This window comes from Coregonus clupeaformis, chromosome 17 (assembly GCF_020615455.1).
Source record: "Coregonus clupeaformis isolate EN_2021a chromosome 17, ASM2061545v1, whole genome shotgun sequence".
NCBI classification, from domain to species: domain Eukaryota; kingdom Metazoa; phylum Chordata; class Actinopteri; order Salmoniformes; family Salmonidae; genus Coregonus; species Coregonus clupeaformis.
The window spans coordinates 47773229-47789930 of NC_059208.1; the positions used below are offsets into that span (position 1 = coordinate 47773229).

Consider the following 16702-nt stretch of genomic DNA (forward strand, 5'->3'; position numbering starts at 1 on the left):
ACCCCCACAACACCCTCACAACACCCTCACTCCCATCCCGCTCCGCCCCAACCACAACAGCCCTGTACCCCAGGGTCGCCCTACCGCTACCGCAACCCCTCACAACACCCTCACTCCCATCCCGCCCCGCCCCTGGTATGTGGTGAGCTGTTTATTTGGGTGCAGCTGAACTGTGCAGCTGGTAAACATAAAGCTAAACCACAACTCTCTCTGATTGAAAAGAGCTGAGCCACAACCAATGAGAGAATTGAAAAAGACTACTAACAAGGATTAGAATGAATTCTAACAATGAAGACTCCATGTCACCTTACTCTCTATAACTATTTTTAACAAATGTATATAGCTCAAATATCTTAGAAGGATTGTACAGCAGGAGAGTGCAGTAGCCAGACCCTCTGTGCCAACGTTGCCCTATAGGATTCAGGCCACCAAGTTCAGAGTGGTATCTGAGGAATGGGGATTTGGGGGAGTGGGCAGAGGCTGCCTGTCGGTGATTGACACCTGCTGGTGTCAGTCAGTCTAGGGTGGGATGCCTGCCCTGCTGATCGATGCTGCAGTCCAGGGGAGAAATCAGCATTAATACACTACCATTAGACTGCACCATGATACTGCATGGTGGTCCACTGTAGCTCAGTTGGTAGAGCATGGCACTTACAACGCCAGGATAGTGGGTTCGATACCCGGGACCACCCATACTTAAAATGTATGCAAGCATGACTAAGTCACTTTGGATAAAAGCGTCAGCTAAATGTCATATATACTGAACTACTCATTTTCCAGACCACACTGAGTAAGGCTAACAGTCTCAACACTCCTATAAATAATTTTGGTTTGATATATCATATTTTCTCTGTGGTAAGAACTTCCTTAAAGTGTTATTAACGTAACAAAACACCCATCTAGAGATTGTGATAACTTATCACCATATTGCTGGGTCCAAAACAACAGTGTGTCACCCACCCACCACCCCAGGAAATGAAAGACAGGGTGACTGTGAAAACACACTGTGTTGAGCTGTTGGGCTATTGGGCTGTTGGGCTGTTGGGCTGTTGGGCTGTTGGGCTGTTGGGCTGTTGGGCTGTTGGGCTGTTGGGCTGTTGGGCTGTTGGGCTGTTGGGCTGTTGGGCTGTTGGGCTGTTGGGCTGTTGGGCTGTTGGGCTGTTGGGCTATTGGGCTATTGGGCTGTTGGGCTGTTGGGCTGTTGGGCTGTTGGGCTGTTGGGCTGTTGGGCTATAGGGCTATAGGGCTGGGAACAGAATGAGGAAACAACACATTCTGTGGGCTCGACTGCTCACACCCTTAGAGGGACACACACACACACACACTATGCAACAGCAGCTGAGGTAGGCATGAGCACACACACACACACAGCTGGCAAGCGAGGGGTGAGCTTTATCCACGAGTGGCTTTAATCTTCAGTGGCTTTTGTCCTCTTAGGTTTAAAAAGGAACTTACTAAAATTGGATTTAACCCACAAACAAACACCATCAAGAAAGAGGGGATCCAGAGGATGTCTTTAGCCCCAAAACATCCAAACATCATCAGGAAAGAGGGGACCCAGAGGATGTCTTTAGCCCCAAAACATCCAAACATCATCAGGAAAGAGGGGACCCAGAGGATGTCTTTAGCCCCAAAACATCATCAGGAAAGAGGGGACCCAGACGATGTCTTTAGCCCCAAAACATCGCAACCAAAATATTATTATAATGTCCATGCACACATATCTACCGCATCATTCATGGCCCGCTAAGAAAGGAGAGTCTCTAAGACTAAATGAAATCCTCTTACGATATGGCTCATCTGGGCTGTAGTGGATTTACCCTTCCCCTCTACATTACACCAGGGACTAGCAGGGCAGAGATTATACTACACAGACCTACAGCCCGGCCACATCAAACACATGTAGTACTCTCTGAGGGGAGGGGAGGGCCAATCACAGAACAGGAGGATAAGCCCAGATCCCAAACAGACAACAGGACAATCAGGACTAGATCTCTACTGCTGTTCAGTATAAGAGGGAACATAATTTCACCTAGATAATGTAAAATATACACTGAGTGTACAAAACATTAAAAAAACTAAACATCCATGACATAGACTATAGGGAGGAGGTCAGAGACCTGGCCGTGTGGTGCCAGGTTAACAACCTCTCCCTCAACGTGATCAAGACAAAGGAGATGATTGTGGACTACAGGAAAAAGAAGACCGAGCACGCCCCCATTCTCATCGACGGGGCTGTAGTGGAGCAGGTTGAGAGCTTCAAGTTCCTTGGTGTCCACATCACCAACAAACTATCATGGTCCAAACACACCAAGACAGTCGTGAAGAGGGCACGACAAAGCCTATTTCCCCTCAGGAGATTTGTAATGGGTCCTCAGATCCTCAAAAAGTTATATAGCTGCACCATCGAGAGCATCCTGACAGGTTGCATCACCTCCTGGCATGGCAACTGCTCGGCCTCCGAACCCAAGGCACTACAGAGAGTAGTGCGTACGGCCCAGTACAGCACTGGGGCCAAGCTTCCTGCCATCCAGGACCTCTATACCAGGCGGTGTCAGAGGAAGGCCCTAAAAATTGTCAGTAGGTGCCAGGTGCACCCGTTTGAGTGTGTCAAGAACTGCAGCACTGCTGGGTTTTTCACGCTCAACAGTTTCCCATGCGTATCAAGAATGGTCCACCACTCAAAGGACATCCAGCCAACTTGACAACTGTGGGAAGCACTGGAGTCAACATGGGCCAGCATCCCTGTGGAACGTTTTCGACACCTTGTAGAGTCCATGCCCGACAAATTGAGGCTGTTCTGAGGGCAAAAGGGGGTAACACTCAATATTAGGAAGGTGCTCCTAATGTTTTGTACACTCAGTGTACATATATACTGTATATAAACACTTTATATACAGTATAGTTAGCTCGGTAGTTAGCTCAAGCTGGCAAACGTTAGCATCCTCTTCACTGACTTTGTGGCTGTGTTATGTAGTGGGAACCCGTTAGCATGGCAGGCTCTGGTGCCTTCTTGCCTTGGGCTCAAAATGTGCTTGCTCTAATTGTGTAGTACCTCGTCTGTTCTCTTTTTTGTTTTGTCAACTTTTCTCTGTGAAATAGCTTTGGTAGCTAACTCATCCTGCACTCTTTTAAAAGTTCTACCATCGGATGGGCCCCAGCCATCAATCTGTAAGTCTCTGCTCTCTCTTCGCTTTTAATCTGCGGTTTTAGTTGTGTTAGTTGTGTTCTAGCTGGTCTCTAACCGTGATGGTTGGCTAGACTAATAACTAGTTGGCTCAGTAGCTACTGTTAGCTGGCTGGCTAAGATAAATGCATACAGCTAGCTTACATTCTTTGATAACTGATTAGATGGCGTTATGTATTTCCAAAACGTTGGTTTAATTTAATGTAGCTGTAAGCTAGGTGTTGATAGCAACTGGCTGGCTCATGCATAACATTAGCAAGCAGGTAGAGCTAACGTTAGCAGGCTAGTAGGGCTAACCTCAGCAGGCTAGTTGGCTAGCAACCTTGCAAGTTGACTTGTAACAATAAATTCATCAAATATTTGCTTGTAAGTTGGCTGAAAATTAAGTTGAAACCAGTAGTCATGAGTGCAAAGGATTTAGCTTAATTTGAAGTTATACATTTTAAGTTATTTCTGTTGGAGTTTACATTATAGGGAATAGGCTGGCTTTCCGGGTCCTCCACACACCAGGAAAACATTTTTCGACATGAGTTCGGCATTCTTCTGAATTCTGATCGGTTTTATGTAATAACTCGAAAAATAGAAAAGTGAGGTGTAACTTTGCATTGTGACTTTTGATGCGCACACTAATGCAAATCCATATGTTACGTTTATGCTACCTACCCTTTAATTCATAAGCCATGGGAGTACCGCCCCTTCACACACATGTCCCCAAAAGGGAATAGGAGCCACCTGCCAGTCCCAGCTTTCTGGCCTTCAATCTCCTGCCCTCATCTCAGTAATGAGGGCTGGGCAGCACCGGTAGGCACAGGCACACACATGCACGCAACACAGACACAAATCTAAGCAGGGCAACATCACAGGGCTGATTCATGCCACCTGCTTCCCAATTACACCTCTCATCTGCAGACAGGGCAGGCATCACTTTGGACTGCCTGATGTGTTGTAGAAAGGAAACCGGGATGGTTGTGCATAATTTACAGCTTCTCATCTCTGATAGGCGATGGGTTAGTAGCCCCTTGCAGCTGGCACCCTGAGGGGTGGCCATTCTGTGTCCAGCTGGGTTGGTCTTAGTCCGAGCGCAATTACACAACACACAGCGACATAGACACACACATACTCAGTGACACACACGCGCCTACAAACACACACACACAGAGACACAAACAAACACACACTTCAAAATAACCCTGTTTATCTATTTATAGTCCTCTTTTCAGGCTCTATTAATTTCCTTTCTTCAAAAGGACAAGATAAAGAGGTGACTGTCCCCACCCCTTCCCCTCATGTTCCTCTCACCAACCCCTGTCACAATCACCACTTCCTGTTTGGCCCTGCCCTACTACCTTCCTGTCAACAGCCACCGCGGGTGATGTGTGTACGCTGTTGTATGTGTGTGTGTGTGTGCCCCTGGCACTGTGTTGTGTGTCGCAAACCTCGCTGTTGCACAGTTACTGGTGACACCAGGGTTGGGCTCAATTCTAAATGAAGGCAGTCAATTCAGGAAGTAAATTACAATTAAATAATCAAAAAGAGTGCATTAATTTTCAAAGACTTCTCATACTGAGAAGTAGAAGCTATTTATAAAAAATAAAATAAAAAAAATCCCTTCCTGAATTGACTGGCTTCAATTCTATTGAGCCCAACCCTGGCTGACACACAAGGGCTTGCGTCAAATGTGTGTTAGGAGTGCGTTGACCAGGGGTTAAAGCAAAAAAAAATATCCCATGATTGACATTTAAGTAAATCAAGATTTGATTGTCTGGGGCCAAGTTAACCTCCCCTTTCATGTAAGAAAGCCATGACCAGAGGATCCTTTTGTACATGTATTAAACTGCGATTTTGACCAATTCCAGTCCTCTTGCTTAGGGGGACCGGGGTCCTCCCTGGGATAATTTTTATGAAAAGGTCTAAAAAGCTCAGTTCTGGTGACTTTTTCAAAGGACGTTCTACTCCAAAATGTATGAAACTAGAATGATGCTGACACCATCTAAAATATAATTTCAACCTCCAGAAATGGGCCCAATAACATATTGGTAAAAATGATGTAAAATGTATTTTAACATATTGAACCACGCATATAGCCTATGCATGATCTATATTATCAGATGTGCTATTAGCAATAAGCATTATCACCTGTAGCCCAACTGATGCAGCATAGTGGCTATAAAACAGACATTCTTCTGTCTGTATTAGGCTATGTCAGATCCAAAACAGCTGTTAAAATGTTAGAATTCCTGTTAAAATGTATAGTCAATATTTGAGGAGTTTGAGGAACATTAACGCTTGAAACGCCACGGCACCACAAAGCAGGGTTTGATTTGATCTCCTCTTCTCCCTGTGGTGATGAGGCAGGCTATGGATGTAGATTTAATTCCCTGACATCATCAGTGTTTCAGAGGACAGTTAGTCAGTCTGGTGATTCTCCTGGCTGAGTTCTTTATTCAGATTGATCTCATTAGATAGATATCTGCTGATGTCTGGGCTGGCTTTGTGTTGGTGTGTGTGTGTGTCCCTGTCAGCTGTCCGCCACCCAGAGATAGGCATCAGCTGGCTTCCCACTTTAGAACACTCATGCTCCCAGCATGCATTGTCCCTTGTCCAATTTACAATACCATGCTGTCGACTTACAAAAAATACAAAAAGTAGTCTTACAGCATTGGTCAAAACTGTATATGAGAAATGTTTGTGTTGTTCTTATTCAGAAAACCCCCGTAGATCTCAAGAACTCCAAATGGACGTCATTCATCAGTAGTAATGAGAATGTGCATAGGCCTATGTGTGCTAACTGTTCACAGAGCACCAAATGAGTATTGAATGGAGGCCAAAGACTGTTTTGAGTGTGAGGAGACACATTGCCAACAACAAACACCACGCATGCACACACACGCCGGCAGCACCATTATCATCCCCACCCCTCCCTGTGTTGGTAAGTAGCATGACACCCCCCCCCCACAGACTAGAAACAGGACCAGTCGATTGATCTCTGTCCTGTCCCCCGAGGCCTCTAGACTCTCCACAGGGTGCCAACACAGAACCCACACGCTCTGTCTCGTTTCAGACACCTCCCCGCCCTCACCCAAATAGCCCTCATTAGCGCCTCACAGCACCACAGCTCTCTCCCTCAATCCCTCCTATACTCTCCCGCTTTCCCCCCTCTCCTCTCTCTCTCTCACTCAGCCACAAGGGGCTTGTCAATTGCTCCAGAGGATTGCTTCGACCTAGATTCAACACCCACCGCCTCAGATGCTAACAATGCTAAGTAGGTGTCAACGCTAACAATGTTAGCTGTGAGGGATAACAAATCAAGTGGGAAATGGTAGCGCTCAGTGCTAACAATGCTAGGTGTAACAATGCTAGCTGTGAGGGATAACAAAACAGAGCAGGTAATGGTAGCGCACAACACTAATGAATCACACAGGCAGCACACATCTGTTGAAAGGCAAAAGGAACATTTCATCATCTTAAGTAATGAAAGGAGAGATAGCGTTGTTTTTTTCAAAGGTTGGAAATACACAGAGTTCAAAAACCTTTTGGTGCGTGTGTAGAGGGGTCTGTGTGTGTGTATGTAAAAATGTTTTACGTCACAATGATTGGCTCTTCAGAGATCTTCAGAAGCCTCAAAGCCGACATCTCCATGTTTCCATGGTTACCTTCGGCACAGGGGCTGATTTTGGTTTGTGTGTTGTGTTGTTATTGACTAGTATTCATTCTGCTATGTTCCACTGCAGGTTTGGCACACACACAACAGGGCTACTGGAGAGGAACCTTAGAGGAGACATGGCAGGGATGCCACCCAATCTGTCAACAACAGGGACATGGCAGGGTAGAATGCCACCCAATCTGGCAACCCCTGAAGGGAGTATAGCCAGGGGGACTCCGAGGTGTCAGGTCGATTAATATTAACAGGATGTGTGTGTGTGTTCAAGGCCTTGGCTCTCAGCAAATACATTTGAGACGTCTGAGAGGTCAAGTGGTCAATGCCAGAGTCACACAACACAGACAGTCTGACTCAGAGTATGGAGCGATAAAAAGAGGCACAAGATGGAGGGAATGTTGGAACATAACTAACGAAATTACAATTAACAAAAATGTACGCTTAATCCAGTATAAATTAATGTATCAAATGTATTACACTAGAGACAAAATTCACAAATTCTAGAGCACAATGGCAGAGTCATGTCTTAAGTGTAAAACTAATAATGACTCAATAATCCATGCTTTCTGGGAATGCTATAAAGTCCAAAAGCTACGGGCGGAGCTAGAAAGTTGGCTGTCAGAAGTATTACAATGTCAATTTACTTTTAATCCGTCTGTCTGCATATTTCAAGACATGGCGTATGAGGGTGCAGTGAGATACCCGATGGGTTGGACGATACTTTTATCGTCAATCATCTTGAAAAAACGTATACTTAAAAACTGTAAATCAACCAATCCTCCATCGTTAACACAATGGAAAGGTCAAAGCTTTATTATCTAAATGTCTAAGCAACGGAGAGAAACAAAATGGTGCAGTTTGAGGCCATGTGGCGGAGAGTGATGCGGGCGCTGGAGATGGGGTTGTGAGCAGGTGGGTCTGGGCAGGGGTAATGTTGTGGATGTTTGTATGCGTCTGTATGTGTATAGCGGCAGGTAGCTTAGTGGGTAAGAGCGTTGTGCCAGTAACCGAAAGGTCGCTGGTTCTAATCCCCGAGCCGACTAGGTGAAAAATCTGTCGATGTGCCCTTAAGCAAGGCACTTAACCCTAATTGCTCATGTAAGTCGCTCTGGATATGAGCGTCTGCTAAATGACTAAAATGTCAATATAGAAAATTGTATGACTCAGCTATGATTGAAGGATCCATAGCAACACTCAAACTGCTGTTGCTAGTGCGTGGGAAGCCTGGTTGAGGTGTTATGTTGTTAACGATACCAGTGTGTGTTGGCGTGTGGGGGTGGCACAAGGGGCAAAGAAGGAGGGGAGAGAGCAGAGTTTAAACCCTCTCTAAAGCACTTCATGTTCTCTTCATTTTTGCTCCAGGTTTTCAGAAGCATAGACTCAGTTTGAAGCACCACAGATTGGGCTACAGAAGAATCTATCCAAAGCAGTACAGTAACACAATATGCTCTGCTATTATGCAAATACCTACCTTGCTCATGTGAAACTCCAACCGCCTCATATACCTCTCGATGGTTTTGATTTGCTGCAGACAGAAATAGAACAAGCTAGAGTTACATTGTGTTGTTGACAAGAGAAGATACTGTCAGTAAATTGTGCATCTACGCCTTTAAGCTGTCTGTGACAGAAGTTAAAATAGAGGGTAACATCTTCAATGATCAAACATGTCACACTTTCAACCGAGAGCAGACTCATTTATGGTAATCTAATCCCCCTCTCTCTTTTCCTGTCAGAGAAGTTATTCACACACACAGACACACATCAAATATCCATCCCCACTCAGACAGACAGGTTAGGCATGGTGCCCTCCCCACAACTCACTCACCTTGTCAAGATCGTACAGGACTCCCTGGGGAAAAAAAACACACACAGTAGATAGTGTTACTACTGCACAACATATGGAGGCACAGCTCACAACTATTCCATTAATGCAAAGCAGATTGCATTTGTCTGACAACAAAAGGAATATGATTTCTTTTAAAACAGCTTCCTCCCAGTGAGAGAAGATGTCTTTGGTTAGAGGAGCTGAAATGTGTTTGCTGTCTGACTAGCGTAGTAGCTACTAGCTACAGAACTAGATGAGAGGCAGCTTAATCACTCATTACCACATGTGAGATGTCATGGTGAAGAAATAACATCATTAACAAAATGGTTATCAGGCCAATTAGAATGAGGAGACGTGTAGCTAGCTACATTAGCAGTGTTACTCAACACAGTCCTCTGGGACAACCAGCCGTTTCACATATTTGATCTAACCCCAACACTGTAGCACACTTGATTCAAATAATCAAGAGCTTGATGATTTGTAGACTAGTTAAATCAGGTGTGCTAGTGTTGGGATAGAGACAGTAAGTGAAATGACAGGTTGGTCCCTGAGGACTGGGTTGAGAAGTACTACACTACAACAAGGGCATAGGGTGTAGGGTCTAGGGGTTGATTTAGGATTGAGCCTACACTACAGTCAGTGGTAGTGGTGATGATGATGAGCTCACATCCTGTCTCACCAGTCTGGAGTTCCTCTTCATGTCCTTCATCAGAGAGGTGAGTTTATCAAGCTCAGTCTGGTATACCTCCAGATACTCACTGAGGGAGAGAGAGAAGGAGGGGGAGAGATAGAGAAGGAGGGGGAGAGAGAGAGAGGAGGAGAGGGTGGAGGAAGAGGGAGAAGAGAGGAGGGGAAGAGAGGTAAGTTGTAGGGAGGGATGGAGGGGGGAGAGGGAGAGAGAGAGAGGCCACAGCTTACAATAAAGCTCTCACATATCACCAGGTTATCATATGGGCCGTGTGTGTGTGTGTGTGTCCAAGGGATGGAAACTATGAGAGGTGAGGGAATGTCAGCTTGTTTGAGTGAGGAGAGTGGGAGGGAAAGAGAATGTGTGTGTATGTGTGTGAGCAAAAGAGATAAGGAATTGGGATCATCAGTGAGTATGAGTGTGTGCATGTGCATGTGTGTGTGTGTGTGCCATGCGTGCATGCATGTTTCTGTGCGTGTATGTACTCACTCCAGGCCTTGTTTGAGGGCCCCGTACACCTCCTCCACCCTCTTGGGCTGGGGCACTCTGGAGCCGCTGCTGGCCTTGTGCCCTGACAGATGGGGTTTCTTGGGCTTGGACGGGGGCTTCTTCTGCACCACAGAGTTCCCCATGAACGAGTTACACCTGGACACACACAGATTTGAAGGTTTTCTTTTGGGTCCTCAACAGAAATGGTCACAAAGGTGGTCTTTCTGAGGTCAATACAGGAATATGGACTCCTCAGTCCACAATACACAAGAGTCACGTACTGTAGTTTCTTTTCATAAAACATCTCAGAACACATACCTCACACACCAGAGACAATTCCGTCGCCTAGTGACAGTCCCCAAGAAAACCCTGCCCCAGTATAGTAGGTGAAGGGATATGAACTGTACTGGGGTCAGGGGCTAGTTCAAGGCATCCCCACACCAGTATAGTAGGCGCAGGGATATGAACTGTACTGGGGTCAGGGGCTAGTTCAAGGCAACCCCACACCAGTATAGTAGGCAGAGGGATATGAACTGTACTGGGGTCAGGGGCTAGTTCAAGGCAACCCGCCCCAGTATAATAGGCAGAGGAATATGAACTGTACTGGGGTCAGGGGCTAGTCGAAGCACTTATGCTGGAGTGCACTAACTGCTCTAGTGGCGATGTGTGACATTCACATTTGAAATGCTCTTTACAATATTTCCAACCCTAGAGTGATGGAAAGCGGTCTTCTGGTTTTAATTAACTAGTGTATGTAGTGTAGAATACTTTAGAGCCATATCACTACACTGACAAATATCTACTTCCTTATAAAGAGCAGAATTATGGGGACACAGTGACAGCAGATTTTCTCTTCTCGCTCGACAAGTCAGAACGTGCCACGTACTGCTGCCTGCCTGGAACTCAGAGCTGCCACAAATCTAGGCCAGCGTGCAGAATCAGGTGCCTTGAGGTCACGCTAGCTAGCGCTATGCTACGTTCAGCCTAACAGCAGTGCTTTAGTAGGCAGACATGTAGGCACACACACAGACACACACAGACACGTATCAGAAGGAGATAACCACACGTGACGGTCGTCTGTCAGTCGCTTAACGCTCACTCAACTGATTAATGTATAGCAATTACTACATTCCCAGTCAGAGGAGGGTAAAATCAATGCATGATTTAAACCCACCTTCCAAGTTATACATACATGTATCAGGTAAGGATTCAGCCTTCTGTGTCTAATATAAAAATGTATCCTTTATGCAGTGGTTCCCAACCAGGGATACTAGGACCCCTGGGGATACTTGGTCTATCCACAGGGGGTTCTTGAGAAGACTCATGAGACCATAGGCCTACTGGTAAAATGCACAAGGAGGTACTTCAGGGGTACTCCGGGCAGAGCAAGTGAAAAAGGTTGGGAGCCACTGCTTTATGGAGTAGGATGAAGTTGCGCTTAGGCACTGATCTAAGGTCAGTTTTGCATTTTTCCCACTAAAAGCTAGGGTTGGAATTGGGGTATGGCACATTAATCCTAGATCTGTGCCTAGAAAGCCTTCAGGCCAACTTCCACCTCTCTATCCCCTTACCGCGAGCGTCTCTCCTGTAGCGTGCTGAAGCCGGCGAAGGACTGGCTCCGGATGATCCCATTGGGTCCCCCGGGGGAGTGGGTTCCAGCCGCCATGATCTCTGGGACGCGGGACGACACTCCTGGAGAGAGAGAGGGAGGAAAAGAGAGAGAGATTGAGCTATATGAGCTACAGGAAACTATAACAGAGATAGATATACATGAGCAGTACAGGGAAACTGGGATGACAGACAGAGAGAGAGAGAGAGAGCTATTAGGAAATAGTAAGGAGAATGGTATGTTATTAAACTCTACAGCGACAGGATAAGAGAGGGAGACCTGTATGGGCTACACAGTACACAGGAAACTGTAATAAGCTTGGTATGTTTTAACTGTACAGTGACAGGATGAGAGACAGAAGACATGTCGATACCGGCTCTGAAGGTTGTTAGTCCGCATCTAAGCCTGAAGTCATCATCTATTTACTGTAATGCAGATGGTGAACCATTCAACCCTGTGTATAGTGTGTTGAGAAAATAGGAGTATTGTACTATAATATATCCTTGATCAATAAGACGTGTACTTTGATTGTGCTCCCGACTCCTCCAAGAGTGGCTACATACACAGAGTATACCAAACATTAGGAACCGTTTCCTAATATTGAGTAGCTTTCACCTGGATTCACCTGGTCAGTCTATGTCATGGAAAGAGCAGGTGTTCTTAATGTTTTGTATACTCAGTGTATTTTCAGTGTTCTTCTTCCTTGCTCACACATTTCTCATCATCATCATTGATGGAATATTGTAGGAACCAGGGACAGGCTAGGATTCTACTAGACAATACAGCTGATGTTCTCTGATTCCTTAAAAAATATCTAGGCTATTTCTAGCCAACCTGAGCTGTCAGAGACTTCAAACACAGTCGAGAAGACCATTTGATAGAGACATTAAATGAGCTTGATAGAAACCTGTATAAAAACAGAAACACTGGAGAGAGGAGTGGACGCATATAGCACACTGATAGTTAGTGATGGGGGAATTTTTTTTATACGTTACATATCAGGATATTATAGTCCTGTATAGTATAGGCAACAAGCTAAACTCATATTATGAGATATGAGAATAATGTAAAGTGATTTTTACAGTAAAATGTTGTAATCCTAACCGTCACTAGGGTTTCCCTGGGTGAGTTGCTGCACCCACCACTCATGACTCCCTCCAGTCAATGGAAGCTTATAGGGGAGCCTTCAACCTGCAGACCCCAGCAACATGACACCATGCCTGGTTCCCAGCAAAGAGAGATGTGACAGTGACAAAGCCCAGGGCCGAGGGATAGGGCCACACAAAGGCCCTGCACCATGCCGTGCACGGGGGCCGGGAAAAGACTAGATGTTGTTTTGCTGTGGAGGGACAATAGGAGAGGTCTGATATGGCCTCGGCTATTTATAGAGCCCACTTCAACACCACTCACTCACTGTGAAGCTAGGTCCTATTAAACAAAGAATGCTGATCTGGGATCAGGTCCCCCCTTGTCCATATATTCTTATTCATTATGATCTGAAAGAAAAACGTATCCTAGATCAGCACTCCTACTCTGAGACGCTTTTTGAATACAGGCCCTGATGTGCGGCAGACTAGAACACTGGTACACAGGTCAATTAGGCCTATCTGCAAAAGAGACTGGGTATGACCACTCAAATATTCAAAGACACTATTGTGATCTTATAAGTCTATCTGGTTGGTATCAATGGCACTTTTTCGATGATTTGATGTCTTACAAGAACCCAAACTGTTTGACCAGAGAATGACCCACTGCAGACAACACCAGGAGGAGATGTTGAGACAAGGAAAAACACAGTGTGTCTATTTGAGGGTACAAATGAGGGTCTAAAGTGGGAGTCAATAGGAGATGGAGCAAGAGATTCTGGACTGAATCTTTGCAATTCCCTTCAGTCTTCAGTTTCCACGCAACAGTAGAAAATGGCTAAAAACGCATCATCACATAATTTGCTGGCTTGGTGTTAAATAGCTCTTCACCGTGGCTCACTCTGCTTTCTGAAAGCCTTGTTCTTAGAGCTACACAACAGCTGTGAGGAGGCTGGGAGAATTGGTAACTAAATGACAAAACCTTCTTCATCATCCAGTGTTTAGAGTTCTGACGGAGCTTTTCTAAAAACCTTGTAGAAGTCGTGCTTTTGAACACACTTGAACACTTGAAAAGTCATTTCTGTGAGACTGAGATTGCTGATGACTCAGGCCGGAACAAAAATGAAAAGAATGGTTTCAGCTTCAATTTGTTGGATCTTCTCAACATTGGCATCACTTCCTTTGATACCACATCCATCCAACCCCACATCTTGCCAAATGGCAAAGTCAAGAATCGAGAACAGAGCCTCCGGCCAACTCAGAGGCGGGAATATACAGTGTGGTAAGCATGTTAGAGTACCCTATGGACTTCCAACATTGAGAACTGGAGGGCAGAACTGTCAGAAGTATCTTATCATGCCAAACACTTCTATAACTCAGTCATAACATCCTGACTACATTAACTCATCTTCTCTACATATGCTCTATTCTCTATCTACAGGTTTAAAACTAGATTCGAGAGAGAAACTAGAGAGAAATACACCACTAAATCAACTAGCATGTTTTCACAGTTCAGTTTTAACATCAACCTGGAGAGAGAATCTGGAATGAGCGGTATGCCGGTCATCCATCCACATTCATGTCAAGACACGTCTTTCACATCCAGTAAACATCACTGCTCACTCTGCCTCAAAAACAAACTACACAACAAAATATGAGTTTCAGGTCAGGCGAAGCATAGACTAATCAAAAAACATCCCCTCACACTGAACGATAAACACAGCAGAAAGATAAACATCCATTAGTTCAACCAATGAGTCAAACCCCACTCTCTCTCACAGCCCAGCGTCACCTTCTATCCCCTTTTCCCTCCAGTAGAGAGCCTTTCATACAATACAACACAGCTCTTCCTGAATCCTGATGCATTCTGGGACAGAGACAGGGTGTCCTGGTTCAATGAGGCTGCCAGTCAGTCAGGCTATTGAGGGCTTCTCAGTCACGCAACCCTTCATCCCCCATGAGGAGGGGGAAAGGGGGGGACGTCAGGGACATCAAGGGGGGACAGGGGCCTCTCATGGGCACAAGCCTGATCAGTATGCTAACCAGCAGCCTGGCACAAACCCCAAGAGGACCATGTAATGGGAGGGGGTGCAGCAATGGGCTGATGCAATGAGTCAAGGAGGGCACTGAGGGGCATGAGCGAGGAGAGGAGGAGGGAATGGGGGATTGCTGGGGAAATTGGTAATTTGCTTCCAGCAAGGTCTGTGTTCGATTCGTCAACCCTCCAGATCGAGGTGGATGGTTTAGGGAGGTGTGTGTGTGTGTGTGTGTGTGTGTGTTAGGAGAGCTGAGCATAGAGGGGTGGGGGTGAGTGTGCTGGAAGAGGGGGAGAGATCCTCCAGCAGGACCCGTGGGCCCAGTGCTGAGAACTACAGGCCAGGACAATCCTCCAGCAGGACCCGTGGGCCCAGGGCTGACATCCTGAGAACCAGACACATCCCATACACAAACAACCCCTCTCTCTTTCTCTCCCTCTAAACTCAGTCACCCATTCTGACAAAAACTAAATCAGAACATCGTTCACACCCCTACCCCCTCTGAAGCACTAACAGACTAAAACAGACTCACTCGTTCACACAGCCCTCTTCCTTTTTAAGTCTAACCACAGCTCTCTGCTGAACAAATGGGTCCTCTTCACTCTCCTTCTCTTATATAAGTGTTTTTTATTGTCTTGTCTCGCTCACACACAAACACACACACATAGCCACTCAGAGACTGATGATGGCGGCAGCGTGTGTGAGTAATGTTACACTCAGCCCACGGTGTTCGTTAACAACAGGATGCTAATTTTGTATGCATGTATGAATTAGTCTCTCCATAGCAACAGCTGACTATATGGGATGTGTTAAGTAAAACAACATGGTTATTATTGGTCTCACTCTGACAGAGAAGTGGGAGGCCTACTGGTCTGGCCTGGGGTCTGAGGCCTGCATGTCTTCCTCACCTCCCTCTGTGTGTCATATACACACACACACACACACACACACACACACACACAGTCACAGTCATTCAAGCAGCCCCTCTTCCTCCCTTTGCGTCTCCCTTCCACAACCCATTAGGTAGGACTACTACAACCCTCCTGACTGCCAACGAGGCCGACCAGGGACACTGAAGTTGTGTTTGTCTTTAAGTAATGTCCACTAAAACCTCAGTGTCATTACCAGGCTCTCCCCAGCCAGGAAACAATAGCCACTATGACCTCAGCCATCTTCCATGGTCACCCAGCCAACCAGGGTGCATTAGCTCACGGTCGATGTGAACCACATACAGACGAGTGGTGACCAAAGTCTCTTCCGTGGTACAGCCCTGTAGGAAATGGCTAGTCAGGAAGTTTCGGGAATTATTATATGGATGGGAAACAGTGTTTTAATTTTCTGGCTTCCTGTGTCCTATTGACAGGTAGACCAATAAATGAGGCCCAAACTCTCATCCTATCCCATGTCATAAAATATAATTTATTTGCGCCTAGAACGCAAATAATTGGAAGGACACAAACACCTCTTCAGCATACAGCACTTGGCGGTCTCCAAATAAAACCTTTGAGAAACGGAACATTGCACATCCAGTACCTGAATGTTTCAGAAGTGTTCTATTCATAGCTGGCTAGTATCTTTATCACCACAACATAAGAAAGTATCCAACACAGTGACAGAGGATGGGAGAGCGTGTGAATCTGAAGTTATCACAGGGAAAAGTCACAATGACTGTTTATTTCACAGCAACTCAGCGAGGCAAAGCATTTTAAGTGCATCTGCTCTGAGCACTGGTGTGTGTGTGTACTGCTAGGTGCTGAAGAGACAATTATTTATTTCCTTTAGATTGCATTAGAGTGCCTAATATAGTTTCTAAGTGGTTGAGAGAGAGGGGGGGAGGAGGGAGGAAAGCCCTGCAAAATTTCAATAACATGCTCAGCTTTTACTTTTTCCCCAGAGGGCCAACACAGTACCAGTGTTTAAAAACGCCCAAAGCAGTTAATGTTTTTCCACCAGCATATGTAGGTTCAAAGACCTTTATGGCAGGGCACACAGGCTGAAGTAGTAAATCATGTGACAGGCTAACTATAACATGACTGACTGACTATAACATGACTGACTGACTATAACATGACTGACTGACTATAACATGACTGACTGACTATAACATGACTGACTGACTATAACA

General features: G+C 45.6%; 1 protein-coding gene across 7 annotated transcripts in view; it reads right to left on the reverse strand.

Moving 5' to 3' along the window:
- LOC121586666 (rho family-interacting cell polarization regulator 2-like) overlaps positions 1-16702 on the reverse strand; it is a 62927-nt gene that overhangs the window by 18193 nt on the left and 28032 nt on the right. For 4 of the 7 annotated variants that reach the window (XM_041903574.1, XM_041903572.1, XM_041903571.1 and 1 more), the window contains exons 2-6: positions 11419-11539; positions 9848-10003; positions 9338-9428; positions 8671-8694; positions 8317-8370 (exon numbers count right to left, since the gene is read on the reverse strand). In XM_041903574.1, the coding sequence (XP_041759508.1) occupies positions 8317-8370; positions 8671-8694; positions 9338-9428; positions 9848-10003; positions 11419-11539 (446 nt within the window). The remainder of the gene's footprint in view (positions 1-8316; positions 8371-8670; positions 8695-9337; positions 9429-9847; positions 10004-11418; positions 11540-16702) is intronic. The other 3 variants (XM_041903575.1, XM_041903573.1, XM_041903578.1) reach the window with 1 other exon arrangement.